Source organism: Rhinoderma darwinii, chromosome 1, assembly GCF_050947455.1.
Source record: "Rhinoderma darwinii isolate aRhiDar2 chromosome 1, aRhiDar2.hap1, whole genome shotgun sequence".
Classification (NCBI taxonomy): domain Eukaryota; kingdom Metazoa; phylum Chordata; class Amphibia; order Anura; family Rhinodermatidae; genus Rhinoderma; species Rhinoderma darwinii.
In genome coordinates, this window is record NC_134687.1 from 198,936,255 (window position 1) to 198,959,360 (window position 23,106).

The following is a 23,106-nucleotide window of genomic DNA, read 5'->3' on the forward strand; positions in this document are numbered from 1 at the left end:
CTCGGATCAAGGTCTCAAGATGGATCCTAAGAAACTAAAGTCTGTCCTGGAATAGCCACGTCCTTAAGGCCTAAGGGCCATACAGCGTTTCCTGGGATTTGCCAATTTCTACCGGCAATTTATTCCAAACTTCTCATCTCTGACGGCTCCCATCTCTACCCTTACCAAGAAGGGTGTGAACGCCAAGGTGTGGACTCCAGAGGCAGAGTTCGCATTTATTAGCCTCAAGAATGCCTTCACTTCAGCCTCGATCCTCATCATCCAGACGTATCTCGGCAGTTTTCTTTGGAGGTGGACGCTTCTTTGATTGGTGCAGGTGCACTTATGTTCCAGAGGAGCTCCAAAGGAAGGGCAGTAGTATGTGGCTATTACTCGAGACTTTTTTCTTCTGCAGAGCGCAATTTGGAATCGGGGATCGGGAGCTACTGGCCATCAAATTGGCCCCGGAGGAGTGGAGACATCTTCTAGGGAGGGAGTAGCTCTTCCCCTCTTTATCTACACTGACCTCAAGAACCTCACCTATCTTCAGTCCGCTCAACGACTAAATCCCCGTCAAGCCAGGTGGTCGCTGTTCTTCACCCATTTCGAATTCGTGCTCCACTACCATCCCGCTAACAAGAATGTGAGGGCCGAGGTCGTTTCAGATGGATGACACGGTGGAGCCTCTTCAAAGTATCGTAGACCCGTCCTGCATTGTCATTGCCAATCCTTTGCAGGTTAGAGGCTTCCCTCCGGGGAGGACTTTTGTTCGGTTGGCAGTCAGGAAAATAATTCTCCACTGGGGACACAGCTCTAAACTGGCTGGGCACGCTGGTGTTCGTAAGACCCGGGACCTGATTGCTTGTCACTTCTGGTGGCCCACGCTACCCAAGGATGTTGTGGACTTTGTCTCTTCCTGCACGGTGTGTACCTCTAACAAGGTTACTCACTCCAGGCCTGCCGGCCTGCTCCAACCTCTGCCTGTACCCAATGCCCCCTGGCAGCACATTGCGATGGACTTTCTCACAGACGTTTCTCCCTCAGTGGGATGCAACACGGTCTTGATGGTGGTGGACCGGTTCTCGAAGATGGCACATTTTATCCCACTGACCGGCCTACCTTCTGCTCCCCGACTGGCGAGTCTCTTCATTCAGCACATCTTCCGCTTGCATGGCTTGCCCCTTCACATTGTGTCTGACCGGGGGGGTTAAATTTACCTCAAAATTCTGGACAGCCCTCTGTAAACTCCTGGATGTGAGGTTGGACTTTTCCTCAGCCTATCACCCCCAGTCCAATGGGCAAGTCGAGAGGATGAACCAGATCATGGAGAATTATCTCCGCCACTTCATCTCTTTGCAGCATGATAACTGGGTACAGCTTTTTCCATGGGCCGAGTTCTCGTATAACAACCACACAAGCGAGTCCACAACTTTCACTCCATTTTTCATTGTGTACAGTCCATATCCTAGAGTCCCTCTTCCTGTGTCAACTACATCTCAGGTGCCCGCTGCAGACTCTGCATTTGTGGACTTTCTGCAAATCTGGCAACAGACCCGGTCCTCTATTTTGCTGGCAGTCGATCGCATGAAGCGAAAAGGGGATACAAAGAGAAGAGAGCCGCCTCAGTATCTTCCACATACCAAAGTCTGGCTGTCCTCACGGAACATTCGTTTGAAGGTGCCTTCGTACAAGTTTGCTCCCAGGTTCCTCTGACTTTTTGAGATTCTACAACAGATAAACCCTGTCTCCTATAAGCTTCGACTGCCTCCTACCCTCAGAATCCCCAACTCCTTTCATGTGTCCCTCCAGAAACCAGTGGTCCTGAACCACTACAGTAAGACTTCCAGTTCCACAGTTGCTCCCAGCGGTTCTTCTGATGTGTTCGAGGTGAGGGAGATCCTGAACTGCAAAAGGATATGAGGAAGGACTTTCTATTTGGTGGACTGGAGAGGGTTTGGTTCTGAGGAGAGGTCCTGGGTGCCGGAAGAGAATCTCAGTGCCCCTGCTCTCATTAGGAGGTTCCTCTCTCGCTCTGGCCCCAAGATGAGGGGGGCGTAAGAGGGGGGATACTGTAGCGTCCATAGCCGCGGGCCGTCGGGTTTACTCACATCCTGATGCCCGCACCCATGGATGAGTGAGCGCTGGCTCGCATCTCCTTCTTAGGAGATGCCAGCGCTCACTTCCGCTCAGGTCCGCTGTGTCCCGTAGGGTGCGCGTGCACGCTCGTGCCTGGTCTTAAAGGGCCAGGCATGAAAACAATCATCATCATCAACTCACATGATTTCCTGGACTATAAGAAGGTCCCTGCCCTTCTGATCCTTGCCTGAGCATTGTTAGTGTATCCCAAGTCTGTATTGCAAATGGTCCCTTAGTGTTTTCCCGTTCCAGTTGTTACCCGTGCCCTGTTACCCGTATCCTGTATCCCGTGCTGTGTTCTCGTTTCTGAAGCCTCTTAGTGTTGGAGTCGTGCCCTACTGCACCTGCTGTCGTTTACCACGTTCAGTGTCGTTTGCCATGACCAGTGTCTTCTGCCACGTCCAGCGTCGTCTGCCACGTCTAGTACTGTCCGCCACGTCTGGCGCAACATGCTACACCGACCTCCATCCGTGCTGAAGCCACAGCTATTTTCTGGACTAGTTCAGGTATCCGAGTGTTACGAACTGCTATAGACTTTTGTATAGACTGTGACCTGGTCAGCTGCCTCTCCGCTACGGCGGAGTGGCCTAGTGGGTCCACATACCCTGTGACCATGACAGTTGTAGTGGGGAAATCATTAATATATTCTCCTAGGCGTATTTTAAGTTTTCTTGTGGTACATCCCATATATTGTAACTGACATATAGCAGAGGCGTAGCTAGGTTCTCCAGCACCCAGAGCAAAGATTCAGTTTGGTGACCACCCCCCCCCCCCAACCTCTTTCCCAACATCTCCTTCCCCCTCGACAGGTTTTCTTTCTCTACCAATCAATGGGGTGTAATTATTTCATCTTTTTTTTCCTGTAACTAGAACATAAAACCATTTGTACATTTTACAAGCAATATAGTTCTATAAGGGAGTTAACATAACAATAAATTAAAAGAAAATATATAAAGAAGTTAGTGCTATACTAAAACAGATTATATAACTGAGACTAATGAGACTATATGGTGGCATAATGAACAGCCTCCTCTTGTAGATAGTGCCACACAGCCCCCTTGTAGATAGTGCCACAACCAGCCCCCTGTAGATTGTGCCACACACACACCCCCTGTAGTTAGTGCCGCACATCTCCTCTTGTAGATAGTGCCACACAGCCTCCTGTAGATAGTACCACACACACCCCCTTTAGATAGTACCACACACACCCCCTTGTACATAGTGCCACCCCCCCCTTTGTAGATAGTGCCACACAGCCCCCCTGTAGATAGTGCCACACAGTTCCCCTGTAGATAGTGCCACACACCCCTTTTAGATAGTGCCACACAGATGCCTGTAAATAGTACCAAACACCCCCTGTAAATAGTGCCACACACCCTCCTGTAGATAGCACTACACCCTCTCCTCCCTGTACATAGAGCCATTTGGATTCCCTAGAGGAGCCTCTGATGTTACTGTCCATATACGGATAGTGACGTCAGGGGTTTCTCCAGTAGCGGAATCCCCGGGAAAAACATCGGCAATGCTTTGGCCGGGGATTCCTCCATACCTCACAACTTTCAAGTATCACAAAGAGGGACAACCGATGTGACACACATAGCAACACAGTATCTACAGCCCTCTATCTGCCCTCACACTGTATAATTCCCTCTAGCTGCCACCATACAGTATAATGACCCCATAGCTGCCACCATACAGTATAATGCCCCCATAGATGCACCCATACAGTATAAAGCCCACACAGATGCCCCCATACAGTATAATGCCCACACAGATGCCCCCATACAGTATAATGCCGACACAGATGCCCCCATACATTATAATGTCCACACAGATGTCCCTATACAGTATAATGCCAAACACGGATGTCCCCATGCAGTATAATGCCCACACAGATGCCCCCATGAAGTATAATGGCCAATCAAATTCCCCCATAAAGCATAATGCCCCTATAGCTGCCCCATACAGTATAATGCCCCATAGTTGCCCCATACAGCTTAATGCCTCCAAAGCTGCCCCATATACTTAATGCCCCCATAGCTGCCCCATACAGTATAGTGCCCTATAGCTGCCCCATACAGTATAATGCCCCTATAGCTACCCCATACAGTATAATGCCCCCCATAGCTGCCCCCATACAGTATAATGTTGCCTTAGATGCACCCATACAGTAAAATGCCCCCATAACTGCCCCATACAATATAATGCCCCCTTAGATGCCCCTAGTGCCAGTGCCCACGTAGATAGTGCGACAGTGCCCATGTAGATAGTGCCACACCCCCTTGAAGATAGCACCACCGTCCCTGTAGATAGTGCTATTGGGACTCCCTCTAGGAGCGGAATCCCCAGCCAGAGCATAGGCCAGGGATTTTGCTCCTAGATGCTACTGTAAGTAGCGCTGTGCTCGGAGAGTCCTCGGCGAGGGAAGGAGCTCCCTCTGCTCCTCCACTTTAATCTAATGCTGAAGTAGGTTGCTTACTGCTCCTTGCTTCAGCATGATGTTCAACTGTATCTGCATCCTGAGGACTGCAGGACAGGCCACCTGGGATGGATGGGAGGTGTGATTCCTGCGGACAAGTGGTTGTAATTAGTTGTCTAACCACATGCCAAGGCGTTCTGTTAGAGACCCCATTCCAGATATGGGTCACATAGATGGTGGGAGTGCATACAAAATAGGACATATTGGAAAATCAGGGTGTAGATATTCAGGACTTTTTTTGTCCAGTATGCCAGACATGACACCTTCTTGTCCAAAGGGACAGATATACTTTTTTCTGGGTTGTGCATTAGTTTGCGATAAGCAGTGGTATCTTGTAACATAAAAGTAATTTCTCTCTCCTATAGGACTTTATCCAGTATTACAATGTTTCCTTTGACTGATTGTCGAATAATAATATCAGAATTATTTTGTAATTCTTTGAATGCTTTTTTTTGGGAATATTGTAAGTTATTTTTAGCGGAAGTAAATGGTGTAGCATCCTGTAATGCCTTTAAATCTCTTTCCACTGCTGCCTGGAATTGGTCCATAGCTGGAGTTCTGGACTGTATAGGATAATAATATAGGTTACATCTAAATACCTGTTGCGATATAGTGTGAAGAGTAGTGGACATATTGGGGGGAGGATCCTGTAATTCCAATAAATGAGATAATGTCAGATGTTCTTGAAATGACCATGCAGGGTTAAATTCTGTGCTGCCAAGGATGTTAGTAGCTGGAGGAAGAGAGGGGGATATACCATGTTTTTTCATCACAAAAAAAATGACGTTTAATAGTGAGTAAACGTACAAATTTATTAACGCCTCTTATTGTATTATAGAGATCCATGGTACAATTTGGAACAAAATTGAGTCCTTTAGATAATAATTGCACCTAATTCTTGGTAAGTATATTTGCTGACAAGTTATCCACATTATATGAGGACATGAGATCATGTTTTATTTGTTGTTGCGGTTTCTCGTGGAATATTTCTGGATATTGTTTCTTGTGTTTGCGTCCCGCTCTGTGATTAAATCTTTTTTTACCCCAAGTGGGGTTTGACCATTTTTTTGAATGTGCGGGCATTGGCGTTGTTGAACATTCGGAGTCTGAAAAATCAGTATTGGTGTCAGTAAATTCATATTCAGTACTGGAAAAAGTAACCCGGTTTGAATTATGTGTTCTTCTGAGTTTTTTTTAGAATAGATTTAGGTGTACTTTGTCTGGTGTTCTGCCAGGAATAAACTTTGTTATTTGCATAGTCATCAGTATTCCTGTTAAATTTAGTTTTTTTTTAGTTTGAATAATTTGCAGTTCAAGCTTTAGAATTTGGCATTTAGATTAGCATATTCAGGGTTAGTAGCCTGTTCTTGTGATGAAATCTTGAGTTTTTGTAACTGTGTCTGTATGTTAGACAATCTGATTTCTTCATGTTTAACCCCTTAATGACCAGCCTATTTTGGACCTTAATGACCAAGCTATTTTTTACGTTTTTCAATCGTCGCATTCCAAGAGCTATAACGTTTTTATATTTGTGTCGACATAGCTGTATAAGGCCTTGCTTTTTTTTCGGGACAAGTTGTACTTTTTAATAGCACCATTTTTAGGTACATATTATTTATTGATTAACTTTTATTAACTTTTTTTTGGGGGGGAATAGAAAAAAATCTGAAATTTCGCCACTCTTTTTTACGTCCTAAATCTACGCCGTTTACCGTGTGGTATAAATAACACAATAACTTTATTCAGCGGGTTGTTACGATTGCAACGATACCAAATTTGTATAGTTTTTGTATGTTTTACTACTTTTACACAGTAAAAACGCATTTTTTTCTAAATTATTTGTTTTTGTGTCTCCATATTTGAAGAGCCGTAACGTTTTTATTTTTTCGCCGATGCGGTTGTATGAGGGCTTTTTTTTTGCGGGACGACTTGTAGTTTTTATTGGTACCATTTTGGAGTAGATGCAACTTTTTGATCATTTTTTATCACATTTTTTTAAAGTCAGTATTCACAGAAAACAGCAATTTTTCCATAGTTTTTTATAAAAAAAATTTACGGCGTTCAACGTGCGGGTTAAATAATGTAATAGATTTATATTCGGGGTCGTTACGGACGCGGCGATACCAAATATGTGTAACTTTTTAACTTTATTTTGTTTTTTTAATAGTAAAGCATTTTGTAAGGGTTAAAGCTGGGTTTTTCATTTTTTTTCAAATTTTTTTTTAAATTAACTTTATTAAACTTTTTTTCCACTTTTTTACTAGTCCCACTAGGGGACTATAATATGCGATTCTCCGATCGCATTTATAATACACTGCAATACTTTTGTATTGCAGTGTATTACTGCCTGTCCGTTTAACACGGACAGGCATCTGCTAGGTCATGCCTGCGGCATGATCTAGCAGGCATTCACTGCAGGCAGACCTGGGGGCCTTTATTAGACCCCCGGCTGCCATTAGAGACACAGACACTCGGCGATCGTATCGCCGGGTGTCGGTGGGGGAGAGAGGGAGCTCCCTCCCTCTCTCCAAAACCACTCAGATGCGGTGCTCGCTATTGAGCACCGCATCTGAGGGGTTAAACGTGTGAGATCGATACTAATATCGATCTCACACGGCAGAGCAGGGACGCTCCCAGCCCTCAGCTGCCTCTAGCAGCTGAGAGCAGGGAGATTTGACGTCTCCCTGCTCTGTAAACTTATTCCGATGCCGCGACGTAAAAAGTCTATGGCATCGGAATAAGGCCCGTTAGTGACCGACGTAGAAACACGATGGGCCGGTCACTAACGGGTTAATGATCGGACGCATTGGGATAGAATTGCATTCCATTCATCCATGAAAGTGTTTTCATACAAGGTGGTAGGTAATTTTCATCTTGGAATCATTTGTTTGTCTACGTAGTTTTGCTGTGTGATGGCGTCTCACTACACCCTCAATTGATTGCTCTCAAGTTTCTACATGTCTTTGAATAGAACCTTAATGTTAGAATTACTGTTTGCAAATGTGTCAGAGTTGGAAAAATAATTCAGTGACTTTGTGCAGACGCTCCGAAATACCCAAAAGACGCATGCATGCATAGGTATTTGTATTGTCCATTTGTTTAATAGGATCATATTGGAAGCTTGATGTATGCAGTAAAAATACATCACAATAAAGAAATAACAATGAATATAACTTGAATGTGTACATACACAAACAAATGCATAGTTCAAAGTGAATCAATGAAGCAGTCACTAATGGGTGGAGCACGAAACTAGAGCCGACATAGTATGCAAACTTGAAAAAGAAAACGTTTGTAGTACAGCTCACCCTTGGCGTTTGGACTGCGGGGCTTGCATGAGGCGATGCACGGAGCAGTACGCTGAGCCGGTTTCAGTTGCAGACTTGTGTAATAAAGAGAACCTCCAGCGACCGCATGGTAGATAGGTCATCCTGACCCCTAACCTGAGGATCATGTGATCCCTAAGCACTGCCCCTTTTAGGTATTTTACTTGTCCATTATCTCAGTAAGATTGGCTGCAACTAACGACACACAGGGTGTCTGAAACGCATCAGCGGTTTTCTTTATTTTTTTATATGTGCACATATGGTTTTTATCATGTTTTTTCATTAAAAGTTAGTTTTTCACTTCTATCTACCATGCGGTTGCTGGAGCTTCGCTCTATTCCAAGTATACAAGTCTGCACCGGAAACCGGCTCAGCGCACTGCTCCGAGCATTGCCTCATGCAATCCTCGCAGTCCAAACTCCAAGGGTGAGTTGAACGGCAAACTTTTTCTTTTTCAAGTTTTCATCCAACACAGTGATACCTGCTATAAGTTGGAGCTAAGCCTAAGAGAACTGCTATGAACTGAAAATTCTGTGTAACTAGTTCTTTATTTTATAATATAAGTATTTGAACAATTCTGACTATGTCGTTCCTGCAGTAAGTAAAAACACCTTTGGTTTCGCTAGAAAACCCACATATCAAGTTCATCTGACTTACAGCTTGGGCAGATCCTGGGAACATATTTCCAATAGTACTTAAAGATCTCTATGAGCCAGGCTTGTTCCAGTAAATGAACCTATAGGAAGTGCCAAACCTATTGAACTAGCACATTAAATGTGATTATAATCTCATAAATATTTACAATTAGAAATATTGGCAAACTATTTAAAATTTATTTTTAATTATATCGAGATTAGAACAATCATTCTGGGATCCCTTGATTTTGTATGTGCTAGAAACTGAAATATATGGTTTTGCCTACAATAATTTAAAACAGATAAAATAACAATTATTAATTACATTATACAGTTTATTAGAGGAAAGAATCTATCTGCTTTAAATCACACATAATGAGACCTACAAAGGTGGTATGTACATTAAACGGTTGTCTAGTCTAGAATACCCTTTTTTAAAACGCCTTGTTTGGGAATTCTCAGTTAATAGAAAAGGGTCCCCCATTTAGGACCTATTTATCGATTAGCTAGAGCGGTAAATGGCCATAAAGAGCATCCCTCTCTCTGGAGGACCTGGCACATACATGCATTACACTCACTCCCTATTGATTTCAATGTGAACTGTGTAGTGCCTCATTTTCCCAGTAGTGGCACTGCAGGAGAATTGAACATTACGGCTGATCACTTGGGGTGGTGCAGCACGACACCCGGTGATTAACTAATTGTCAGGGGAACCTTCAAACAAAACGAGATTGTTCAAAGTGGACCACCCATTTTTGCAGTGGAACCAATAGCAAGATAAAAAATGGGCCCCCTCTTAGATTTGGGCTAGATTAGCTGCACAAATACTTAGCAGCCAAACATACTTCACACCCACACACTTGACGAGAGAAATTGCGCTATATGCTCAACCCCTCTGTTCTCCAAAATCAACAGTAAATTGTGAAAGGTGCTTTCCTGGAATTATGATTTAGCTTCAGTCCATCCATTTACCAGGCCCCATAACTGTGGTGTGGTATTGCTCTATGGCATCGTAGAGTCCAAGATTCTGAAATTCCTTGTGAACTGATGTCTGTCTTTCATTTAGCCAATTGATATCACTGAGCATTTTCTAAACAATGCAGAGGGCAGTTGATAGGGCCTTCCTTACATTGCTCCTCCAAAATGTCCTTTCAGCTGTATGCCGAGCACAGTACGCTGCACCCCAAACTCTGGTTCTGGAACAGTGTATATCAGTCAGCTATATTTTCAAAATGGCTAAGCCAGATATCGCGTGAGATACTGTCTGCTGATCTTTATGTGAACCCACATATATTGTTTCTATATAAAGATAGATAGATACAGTGAAGGAAATAAATATTTGATCCCTTGCTGATTTTGTAAGTTTGCCCACTGTCAAAGACATGAACAGTCTAGAATTTTTAGGCTAGGTTAATTTTACCAGTGAGAGATAGATTATATAAAAAAAAAAAAACTGAAAATCACATTGTCAAAATTATATATATTTATTTGCATTGTGCACAGAGAAATAAGTATTTGATCCCTTTGGCAAACAAGACTTAATACTTGGTGGCAAAACTCTTGTTGGCAAGCACAGCAGTCAGACGTTTTTTGTAGTTGATGATGAGGTTTGCACACATGTTAGATGGAATTTTGGCCCACTCCTCTTTGCAGATCATCTGTAAATCATTAAGATTTCGAGGCTGTCGCTTGGCAACTCGGATCTTCAGCTCCCTCCAAAAGTTTTCGATGGGATTAAGATCTGGAGACTGGCTAGGCCACTCCATGACCTTAATGTGCTTCTTTTTGAGCCACTCCTTTGTTGCCTTGGCTGTATGTTTCGGGTCATTGTCGTGCTGGAAGACCCAGCCACGAGACATTTTTAATGTCCTGGTGGAGGGAAGGAGGTTGTCACTCAGGATTTGACGGTACATGGCTCCATCCATTCTCCCATTGATGCGGTGAAGTAGTCCTGTGCCCTTAGCAGAGAAACACCCCCAAAACATAATGTTTCCACCTCCATGCTTGACAGTGGGGATGGTGTTCTTTGGGTCATAGGCAGCATTTCTCTTCCTCCAAACACGGCGAGTTGAGTTAATGCCAAAGAGCTCAATTTTAGTCTCATCTGACCACAGCACCTTCTCCCAATCACTCTCAGAATCATCCAGATGTTCATTTGCAAACTTCAGACGGGCCTGTACATGTGCCTTCTTGAGCAGGGGGACCTTGTGGGCACTGCAGGATTTTAATCCATTACGGCGTAATGTGTTACCAATGGTTTTCTTGGTGACTGTGGTCCCAGCTGCCTTGAGATCATTAACAAGTTCCCCCCGTGTAGTTTTCGGCTGATCTCTCACCTTCCTCAGGATCAAAGATACCCCACGAGGTGAGATTTTGCATGGAGCCCCAGATCGATGTCAATTGACAGTCATTTTGTATGTCTTCCATTTTCTTACTATTGCACCAACAGTTGTCTCCTTCTCACCCAGCGTCTTACTTATGGTTTTGTAGCCCATTCCAGCCTTGTGCAGGTCTATGATCTTGTCCCTGACATCCTTAGAAAGCTCTTTGGTCTTGCCCATGTTGTAGAGGTTAGAGTCAGACTGATTAATTGAGTCTGTGGACAGGAGTCTTTTATACAGGTGACCATGTAAGACAGCTGTCTTTAATGCAGGCACCAAGTTGATTTGGAGCGTGTAACTGGTCTGGAGGAGGCTGAACTCTTAATGGTTTGTACGGGATCAAATACTTATTTCTCTGTGCATAATGCAAATAAATATATATAATTTTGACTATGTGATTTTCTTTTTTTTTTTATATATATAATCTATCTCTCACTGGTAAAATTAACTTAGACTAAAAATTCTAGACTGTTCATGTCTTTGACAGTGGGCAAACTTACAAAATCAGCAAGGGATCAAATACTATAGATGGATGGATGGATGGATGGATAGATAGATAGATAGATAGATAGATAGATAGATAGATAGATAGATAGATAGATAGATAGATAGATAGATAGATAGATAGATAGATAGATAGATAGATAGATAGATAGATAGATAGATAGATAGATAAGAAGGTTGGCAGGGGCAGGAGGACTGAGGGGAGCTTGTGTAGGGGTGGGACTTCTGAGTGGCCTCAGTACAATTCACAAAGAAGCACGTAGACACTGTAGGTACTGATTCAATATGCGCCAGGCACCGGACTGGCGTAACTTGAAATTACCCAGCAGCCCCAACCTCTTGAGAATCTCTTCTTATGAACTTTTTTTAACTCCAGTACTAAAACAGCAATGCCAACTACATTTTTTATTCAGTCTCATGCATAGAAATACTCATGAGACTAAACTCAAAGTGTGAAGAAGCCTGTAGAGGTGTTATTACGCTCCCTGGCAGTACGGCTCATATGCAGATTAGTTCATAGATACCCTATAGAATTAGATACTGTATAGATCTTACGAAGTACATATTGTAACGTGCCTTGCAACAGATTCCCTTCTTCTCGTTGAGTCCCTTTACATTTAAAATTGCTGTTTCTCATCTTCTACAAAGGATCATAACAGAAGTGGTCAGTCTCTACAGGGGTATCTGACTACTGGACAACAGGGAGTGTACAAAGATGAAGGGTGATCTACTGATATGGTCATTAATTTTAATCGTCAAACTTCCTGGATTCATTCATACCTTGGCAATTTGTGAAATCTAGCACTATCCCGAGTCTTAAAGTTCCGTAACGGTCTCATGATTTTCTTATGTGCTTGTAATTTTTTCACATCAGTCAACTGGGTAATGTATGAAGTATAATATAAATGTAGTTTAAATTGTTTATTTAAGAAAAGAGAAGGGAAATATTTACCTGCTGCCACAATAACTATATCCGCTATCTGAGTATGGCTCTTCAGTAGCTCTTTTGGGGTGTATCTGTGCGTAATTGTCACCGTTGCGTCACCTGGAGAAAAAAAAGATGTCAATATAATTCATATCCTTTAATCTTCTGTCATTACAGACTGCATAGAGATCATTGAGAGAAGATACTGCTAATACAATGTCAGTTGTATGAAGCTTTTATTTCATGACTGAACACTAATATTTCTGATGTTACATATCAAAAATATCAACCTTGATGAAATCTGGAGAAGAGCTGGTTACATTAGCAGCTGACCCTAAATATACAATGTTTTTCAGAATTCAAACATGGTGAGCAGAGCTATCATACATGTCCCAATTTGATTCTAGAGCTGTAGAAATGTATTCTTATGAGTGTTGAATCATGCTTCAACATCTGGCAGTCTTACGGGTGAGTAATGGTTTGACAGAACTGCCTAAAATTGTAGTACCAGCTGTAAATTATAGTGGAGAAGGTCTGGAGGTACAAATCATAACGCTTACAGTTCAAGGTACAAATGCGTAGTGGTTGTTAAGAAAATCATGGCGGTCCTCACGGAGAGGTAAATACAGCTTGAAGCTTTCAGAAGAGGGAGAGAGATAAAACTCTTCTTTTCATAATCTTTTCGGCGGTGCGGCAATATTCAGCTTTATAACTGCGAGTGACCATGATTCCTCGGCTTAGGTACTAACAGTCTATAAGGTGGGTACACAAGTTAACTCGTTCCTGGCAGCTTCTGCCCTGCCTGGTAACCAACAGTTCCTACCCTGTCTGGCATTCTGTTTTAAGGCAGATTCCGCAATGCCTTGCATCCGACACTACTCTCTTTTCTGGCTGCCTATCATCCAAAAGCTTCCACCCTGCCTGGCACACTCTTCCACTACGAGGTAACCGCTCCCAAATTCTAGGCTTGACACTGGCGATATCTGTGCTAAACTGTCTCAGCTCTGCACCACTCGGCTTCAAACTGTCCTCTCCATTTGTGTAAACAACCACGACTATTTATTTTCGAAGCCCCTCCTACTCTAAGGGAACGTGCATGCCCTTACGGTGTTCACACGTAACTCTATAGCCTCTCCCTGGGGTAAAAACTAATACAACATCATACACATATGTAAAGGATCTGCCAGACACAGCTTCTGTGTCGACGCCCGTGGTTAATCAGTCTGCATCTGCCCCTAGGTCTGATAGAGTGACTCGATCTGCTACCACTCAGGCTGGTAGGCTGAGGAGTGGGAGAACCTATCACAGCCTGGCCAGATGGTTCTAGCTCCCGCCCTCGGTCTATGTATACCTTAATTTGCTTCTTGTCTTTGCCTGTGATTCTCCCTTGTTTCCTGGCTCTGCTGTTCCAGCTATTGCTATTGACCTCTGCTTCATATTGACCCTGGCTTTACTGACTACGCTCCTGCTCTGCTTTTGGTACCTCGTACACTCCTGGTTTGACTCGGCTCGTTCACTACTCTTGTTGCTCACGGTGTTGCCGTGGGCAACTGCCCCATTTCCCTTAGCTTCTGTGTACCCTTGTCTGTTTGTCTGTCATGCACATACTGAGCGTAGGGACCGTCGCCCAGTTGTACGCCGTCGCCTAGGACGGGTCGTGCAAGTAGGCAGGGACTGAGTGGCGGGTAGATTAGGGCTCACCTGTCCGTCTCCCTACCCCGTCATTACAACATTGATGAGAAACAATATTGGGACCCTAGAGTGATCCACATCTGACTCTGGGTAGCTGAAACAAAAGATTAATGCATACTGTACAATAAACACAACTGAAAGTCAAAGTTTATAATTATATGACAACGTCGAAGGTGTCTCATGTCCCAGGGCACACTCTAGTTAGAAGGGGCCGTATCACCCCCTTACAAAGATTGTGTAAGATAGCCTTTCATGTTACAGCATGACAATCAACATCAATGACTGAACTCAGTCTTAGTCTTTTGGCTGTAAGAATACATCCATATTTCAAAATCTAGTGGAAAGCTTTTGCTAGTGGAGGCTGTAAAAGCAGCAAGTGTGAGCAAACACTCTCTCTCATAAAAAAAGGTCTAAGAGTGCATATATATTAAGTGTTAACTGTTATATGATTACGACAACGTCTTGGATAAATTTATTAAACGTTCTACGACATGAGTAATAACAATGGACAATAACTGCTAGAGCCCGTACTCTCTTCTTCTCGTTCTACTACCTTCTCTAGTGACCCTATCCCCTCACACCTTCTCCAGTCCTTCTCCACAGCTGTCACTAGTCACCTGACTAAAATATTTAACCTCCCTTTCTTCTGGTATCTTTCCCTCCTCTTTTAAACATGCTATTATAAACCCATTATTGAAGAAACCAGCTCTTTACCCATCCAGCACGACTAACTACCGACCAGTCCCTAATCTGCTCTTCATCTCCAAACTCCTGGAACGCTTGATCTACTCTCGCCTTATCTGCTATCTCTCTGCTAACTCCATTCTAGACCCCTTACAATCTGGTTTCCGCACTTTACACTCCACAGAGACTGCCCTTACTAAAGTCACAAATTATCTCTTGGCGGCTAAATCGGACGGTAAATACTCTCTCCTGATTTTTCTGGATCTCCCTGCAGCCTTTGACACTGTAGACCACAAACTCCTACTTAACATGCTCCACTCTATTGGCCTTAAAGCCACTGCTCTCTCTTGGTTTTCCTCCTATCTCTCTGACCGCTCGTTCATTGTGTCAGTTGCTGGTTCTACTTCTCCTCTTCCACTTGCTATTGGGGTTCCTCAGGGATCAGTCCTAGGTCCACTCCTCTTCTCTCTCTACACCGCCCCTATTGGACAAACCATCAGCAGATTTGGCTTCCAGTACCATCTCTACGAGGTTGACACTCAATTATATGCCTATTCCCATGACATCACCCCTGCTCTAATACAAAACACCAGTGATTGTCTGTCCGCTGTCCCTAACATCATGTCCTCTCTCTATCTGAAACTAAATCTTTCTAAAACTGAGCTCCTTGTGTTCCCACCATCTACTAACCTCCCTAAACCGGATGTCTTCATCTCAGTGTGTGGCACTACCATATGCTAGGCAGCATGCCCGCTGTCTCGGGGTTAGTTTTGACTTCGATCTTACCTTTACTCCTCACATTCAATCACTTACACGCATCTGTCATTTTCACCTCAAAAACATCTCCAGAATCCGATCTTTTCTTACTGAGGAAACAGACAAAACTCTCATTGTTGCTCTGATTCACTCTCGTCTTGACTACTGTAACTCATTATTAGTCGGTCTTCCCCTCACTAAACTCTCCCCTCTCCAATCGATCCTCAATACAGCAGCCAGGCTCATCTTTCTGACCAACCGCTACAACAAACGCCTCTACCCTGTGCCAGTCACTGCACTGGTTGCCCATCCCCTTCAGAATTAAATTCAAACTTATTACTCTCACCGACAAAGCTCTCCACAGTGCTGCACCTCCTTACATCTCCTCCCTCATCTCTGTCTACCAGCCTACTCGGGCTCTACGTTCTGCCAACGACATTAGATTAAAATCCTCCATAATTCGAACCTCACACTCCCGCCTCCAAGATTTTTCTCATTCTGCACCAGTCCTCTGGAATGTGCTACCACAGACAATCAGATTCATTCCCAATATCCACAGTTTTAAATGTGCCCTGAAAACACATCTTTTTAGACAGGCCTATAACATTCGATAATCTGACTCCTTTCCTTGGCCCCTTTAGTCATCAGAATAAGATTCCCTCACACTCCTTGCACCCTAATGCACCTCATGTCCGTTATACACGGATACCGGCTGGTGACCGCCTCATGCAGCTTTATGTGTATAAAAGATGGCTGGACCATTGTACTGAACAAACACTTTTACACTTTGTGTCTCCCTTATTTCATCATAGATTGTAAGCTCTTGCGAGCAGGGTACTCAATCCTCCTGTCTGAATTGTAAATTAGCTTTGTCACTATGTGATGTCTGATATTGTCTGTTTTTGTTCCCTCTAAATTGGGAAGTGCTGCGTAATATGTTGGCGCTATATAAAGATTATTATTATTATTGTTATGTGCTGATAACTACTTACACCGGAGGATGGTGATTCACTCCATCTTTCCCAGGTAAAACTGGCACTTGAGAGGTAGAATCATTTACCGGTGGAGAGTAATTAACCTTTTACATACATATATACAAAAATATATATTTATACACTGTGATAAAATCCTATATACTTGCACACTGTATGAAGTCTATAGCCCCATCAGGGAAATTGAGCTGTCTTCTTTTTATAATTTCATTTTACATTGCTCCACAAAAAAAAAAACTTAAAATGGAAGCCTTATTCCCCTCCTTTCTCTCAGATTTGGAACCTGAGCCAAAGCAAAAATGTACCCTGGCCATATTCTTTCTGATGCGTCTCTAAAAATCATAACCACTTTCTCAGGTAATATGCTCTCATGTAGGACTCCTTCACACACACTTTTTTTTTTACATGCGTCTTTGGTGACATTTTTATTTTATACAGGCGTTTTTTCCTGGAGTTTTTGAAGCCTTATTGAGAAGTTTATGAAAAAAAAAGTCAGAATAAAAAAACGCCTTACCTAGAATTTGCCGCCATTTGAAAATAAAAGCCACTGACCCTAAAAATGACACCCATCAAAATGCTGTGTATAAGAGCTTTCTCATATTTTATTATAGACTTTAAAGTAACATCTGACCACTTTGGCCAAAAAGTACGACACCCAAAATGTGAGTAAACGCTGTGTGTGTGAATCCAGCCTAATAGGACTCCCCAAAACCTGCAATACCATCTCTAGAAATAACTGATGACCCAGATTAAAGCCCCATGCACACTACAACGCCCGTTATCACAGTCCGTGATTATGGGCATGGCCGGCCGCGGACAGCCACCCGCATTTGCGTACTGTGCCCCCATATATAGTATGGGAGCCCGGTCCGTAAAAAGCAAAAAATAGGAAATGTCCTATCTTTTGCGGAGCTTTTCTGTGACACAGACAAGGTGTCCGCCGGCCATAGAAATGAATGGTTCCGTAATTATGGACCGTAATTACGGAATAAATCTACGGTCGTGTGCATGGGGCCTAAATCAGAAGGTTAAAAAAGTTAAAGTGAGCCTCCAGTTTTGAGTGCACCACATCTTCCGTCTGAAATTTAAAAGTGACCCCCAGAAGACGCAGCTGTGTTATCTCTACAGCGCCGAAAGCCTCAAAGCTCCTTACCTTGCTTGAGCGCAAACAGGAGCTTCAGGCAAAAAAGCATGTACTAAACCTTTGCCCATTTTTTAGGATCTACAATTTCCCATTCAATACTAATATTCTGACTGCAATGGCTGCCAAGATGGTACACTTAATTTTGCCAATCTTCTTACTGTTCTGCAGCTTCTCTGGACTAAAACATTTTGTCTGCAAGTATTGCCATTTTATATTTTTTTCACAGACTTTTTCACGTTGTGGTCTGTAAACTAATGCATGTGACAGTGGATTTGCCTACAATCCACAAAATCTGCCTACTATCCACAGATTCCTATTAAGTGGTAGTCAGTGAGGTTCTGCAATACCTCCCCAGTAACTACCTTGCTCAGAACAATCATCTGGACCTTTTACCTTTGGGCTGGCTTCTGTCATTGTAATCTTGTAGGTACAATTCTCTTAAACAGCAGCCACCTCAGTAATCAGTGACCAAGGACCTGAAGTAAAGGAAGCGGTTCAAGAAGGATACTGCAACAGAAAGCCGATTCTTGCCTTTTAAGGTGCAGCTTTTACAGTATGCTTAGTTCACTGCAACAGTGCCTGAGCAAAAGGTTCTGCTGGTTTGCTTGGATGATGACTTCTATGTTGCTTTAGTAATCTCTTTTGGTTCCTTGAGTTTGACCTTGTATCTAAATGTGATGCTTCATCTTGAGTACTTCTTTTGTAAACACAAACTGAGAATTATATGCATGAAATTCCATACCTCACTGAAGAAATTGAGGATTAGTCACCACAAATCCTATTAAGACAAAAGATCCACCTTGATTGTAAATTTGTGGGAAATGCCCCTAATTCCACAAAAAATGTTGATACCTGCGATGTTTCTGCAGCAGTGGCTCGAATATGTTCATGCTGCTTGGTAAAGGTTCAACATGTTCACCAAATTTGAGTATAATGTGATTTTTTTAGGAATATTTTTTCACTGTCATGGGGAGACGGAAGAGGGTACAGCAGAGTACAGCGTTAAATTTATTTTGAAGTATATTTCAGGAGTTCAATCAAAATTACGAATTTTATGAGCTTACTGTGTTATTTAATAAAGATGATCTCTTACCCCCAGGTCTCTCATGTCTTCCATCTGTGTGCAGTAGCATTGAAATAGGCATCCCAACATTCTTTGATCTTCCGGCAACTACCACATGTTTACCAAACGTTTTTATCCCTAAAAATGCATAAATACATACAATTCTTAAATTTGTTTGGAATTTCCTTTAAATTGTAAGAGTGGTGGAAATGTTTTGAATTTTCTCGAAATTGTAGGAGTAGTCGAAATGTTATTAATAATAATAATTCCAAGAAAGCAAAGAGTTTGGAAAAACAATTTAAATTTAGAAATTATTTTAACTGTAATTTAAAATGAAACAAATATTTAGCTTCTTAAATATTTGCAGATTGGAAAATATAAAAGGAAATTATACAGTAAAACGTCTGCAAACCCATATAAAACAAAGTTAAGATGGTTTTCAATCTAGTGCGCTCTTACCCACTGTAACCTACTTATTGATCTTTGGCTCTCTACACTACTCCTTCCTTTCCTCTCGACGCTTATCTCATGGGATGGGTCCGCTCTGCTCTCCCAGCCTCTCTTTCCGACTGCTCATTGATAACATGTCATGAAAACGCTCAGGGCTTGATATATACCAGAAATGCATTAATCACATGGGGGGGAATGTATTATTCTTTCTACATCAGTTCTCCGGCACAATAAAGTTGCATAGGCCTCAAAAGTTGGAATTTGCGCAGAAAATTGTGACTTTTGAGGCATTTATGCCACTCATGGCACTTAACTAAAAAGTTGGTGGGGCTTAACATCCTGACAAATTAACCATAATTTACCCCAGAAACTTTCATATGAAACACCATTTTTTTTTATTGCTTATAGCATTAAGAGTACTGTGAGATATTTCTTGTGTCCATTTTTACGCAGGCCCATTGACTTCTATGGGACATTACTGCAAGAAAAATGGACAAAGATAGAGCATGCTGCAATTTTTTAAGGAATTGTTGAAGAAGAGCCTCCAATTTTGTTGATATTTTTATTTTTTATTTTTTAATGTCCCTCCGTGCTCTGGTGTACACCACCTATTGAATAATAAAAAGTGTAGGTATGGGTAAAGAGGGAAAAGTAGAGCACGGTGGGTTTAATGTCGCCTTCAATGGTTTTATTGATGCCGACTAATGTAGTAGGGAAAAGATTTGTCCTGTGCAATGTCCCCTTTTATTGCCACAATTTATAATATTTTTATTATTAATAAAGTCTTTCAACCTTATTTTATTATATTATGTATTTCTTGGTTTTCAAATTCCACTGATAAGGAAGCTATTGGAAGCTTTTCTCCTTCAGTGGAAATAGAAGAGGTGGTGCTGCAAGCGTCTGTATTGGATTTATTATAAACCCTGCGTATGCACACCGCAAGGAATCGTGCTCTGTCTCAGTGAACAGCTGACTGGTCACTGAGTATATTGTTATATATATATTCTCTCCCAGCGTGGCCACTCGGGTCTTTAAATGATTAGCAGCCCAGGATTACCAGCTGCATCTGTAATTTAGTAGCAGCGCAGGGTTAACAGCTATCGTTGCGTTTAGACAGGCAGACAGTCTGAGTGAGCAGCTGATTGATCACCAATGCGTTTTATTTGTGTGATTTTCTCCCAGCGTTGCCACTCCAATCTATTGTTGAACAGCAGCGCTGGGATGACGGTTATCACTGTGTTTAAACAGACGTAAAGTCTCAGTGAGCAGCTAACTGCTCCCCGAGTACGTTTTCTCCCAGTGTTACTGCTCCAATCTGTGTTGAGCAGAGGTGCTGAGATGACAACTATCGCTGCGTTTAAACAGGCAGACAGCCTAGTGAGCAGCTGACTGATCACCAATGCGTTGTTATTGTAATTTTCTCCCAGCGTTGCCACTCTGATTTATTGTTGAGCAGCAGCGCAGGGATGACGGCTATCACTGTGTTTATACAGACGTAAAGTCTCAGTGAGCAGCTGACTGCTCACCGAGTATGTTTTCTCCCTGCGTTACTGCTCCAATCTGTGTTAAGCAGAGGTGCTGGGATAACAGCTTTCGCTGCATTCGGATAGACCGACAAGAATGCCCGTTAGCAGTCAACACTCTTAGGTAGTGAGACTGGAAAATTGCTAGCTGGATTATGTCTGCAATATTCAGAGTCTCAGCCGTGAGAACTGCTAAGTGGTGTGCAGTGTAATCGCCACTACACTCATTCGTTCCCGCTCTGTCATGAGCGATTCTCTAGATGCGGTAGGATTAGTTTATGTTATATTTTCATTATGCTAATCTCTCCCTCTATGTAATCTTTCCCTACTATCAGAGTCGGTATAGTCCCGACGTACGTTTCACTGAACTAAGTCAGCTTCTTCCGGGGGCGCAATTTTTTAATCACGGACGGATGGTTGTGAAAAAGAAATTGATGTCTGAATTGGCCCATTAACTATAATGGTTTAGTGTTCAGTCCGGATGCTGTCCGCTTTACACTTGGAGAACACCCGGACGTAAAATTTGTTTGTCTAAATAAACTCACAGGCCTTGTCTACACAGTGCAGATTTTCTGCAGATTTGTCATGCATTTTTTAAGCCAAAACCAGAATTGGATCCAAGAGCAGAATTTGATCTAGATAGAGCAGACTTATTAAGCCTTTCTTTAAATATTTCTTATATTAAGTTCCGTTCCTAGTTTTGGCTTAAAAGTACATCAAATCTGCATCAAATCTGCACTGTGTGAACGAGGCCTTAAAATAGTTGAAGGAAAACTGTCAGCTGTTTTAGCCCTCAAAACTTCTGATATCGCTATATATAGGACGGGGAGAGCAGCGTAACGACACCGGTGTCGTTGGTCATGAAAGTTGCATGACCGAGAAATCTAAGTTTTAAAGTCCTCTGCACCATGATTGCATGTGCCACGTTCTCCTCTGAGTGATGGTTCCAATGATCTCCTGATAGCCCACAGCACTGAACATGAAGGGGCCGGCTGCGTGGCACTTGCAATCGTGGCACTGGGAACATCAAAACGTAAATGATTAGGTATGATTACGCTCCTCTCCCCGTCCTGTATATAGCGCTGTGTGCCAATTTTAGTACTCAAAACTGCTTATAGATTTTCTTTCAGACATTTATGCTGCAGCACAATAAGTGTGAATTAAATAAGTAGGATTTAAAAAGTTCTTCAGACAACTCAATAGTGAACCCAAATTTACCAGATGGTACTATGGAGTCTTAGTAGTACATGCTATTTTTAAAGGGGCATGACTCTTTAAATTAGCTAAACTGGATTTAATCAGACCTCCACTGTAAATTAAATTCATTTGTGAATAGAAATTGTCAGTTTACCTGTTCTCTTAATGATTTCCCATACAGCTGCAGCAGTGGCAGGAATAATGGACGATTGATCCAGGCAGAGTCTTCCAACATTTACTATGTGAAAACCATCCACATCTTTTTCTGGAGCAATAGCATTACATATATCTCGCTCGTTGATATGCTCTACAAAGATAAGAGAATTTTTTAAAATATACTGTATATTATTTGATATCCATCTATAAAATTGTCCTTACATTATACAGTATTTGATTCATATATACAATGGTTTTTCCCATTACCTAGTTTTGAGTTGACTACTACTTTCAGTGGGCTCCCATATATTGATCATCACTGTATACTTCATAAACACACTTTTTGACATAAGTAATAACTGACAAAACACCTAGGAAGACCTGTAAAAATGCAAATAGATTTTGGCCGCTAGTTATATTATATAGTGACAACATTGTCCATAACGATGTACAAATATTGCTATCACACGCATCAGTCCTGGACTCCTATAGGGCTCACAATCAAATTTCCACATTCTCAAGCAAACCTCAAGGGCCAAGTTAATAGAAAAGTAATTTACCTACAAAGTTACATATAGCGTAACTTTGAACTAATCCACGTGTGTATGAGGAGTAAGAAGGGTTCAGGCACAATTTGCCTTATATTTGCCTGACGTACCCTGTCCTGCTCCTAGATGAGATTATACTGTAGTTTGACATACATCCCTTGTTTTTAACTCAACTTTTTATATACCAACTAAAGCAATCGTTTTTACAATCTACACATCAAGTCTAAAGGTGCCCATACACATTACTGTAGATGAGGAAAGGAAGATGGAAAGGAAGGATCCTTTGTACCTGCAATTCCATGTGTCAATCTCTTACATGTTCTTTTTCTAGCTGCTTCTACTACTAAATATCTTATTAGCACCGAATTAGGCGATTAGTGATACACTTTTTCCATTTGAGTCAATGGGGATCTATGTGTCACTCATTCAGGCACCAGAACTTCTTGTATTATGAAATTACCTGGACTGTTCCACACAGGCTTTTTACGGGGTTGGGGGCACAAACTCCTATTAGATTTACGGCTGATACACAGGCT

The 23,106-nt window shown here is 42.2% G+C and overlaps 1 protein-coding gene across 1 annotated transcript in view; it reads right to left on the reverse strand.

Annotated features, from left to right (window-relative positions):
• The window catches only part of MTHFD2L (methylenetetrahydrofolate dehydrogenase (NADP+ dependent) 2 like), a 101,363-nt gene that overhangs the window by 15,025 nt on the left and 63,232 nt on the right, over positions 1-23,106 (reverse strand). Inside the window, exons 4-6 of the mRNA XM_075849789.1 lie at positions 22,021-22,173; positions 18,727-18,834; positions 12,393-12,485 (exon numbers count right to left, since the gene is read on the reverse strand). Of these exons, the coding sequence (XP_075705904.1) occupies positions 12,393-12,485; positions 18,727-18,834; positions 22,021-22,173 (354 nt within the window). The remainder of the gene's footprint in view (positions 1-12,392; positions 12,486-18,726; positions 18,835-22,020; positions 22,174-23,106) is intronic.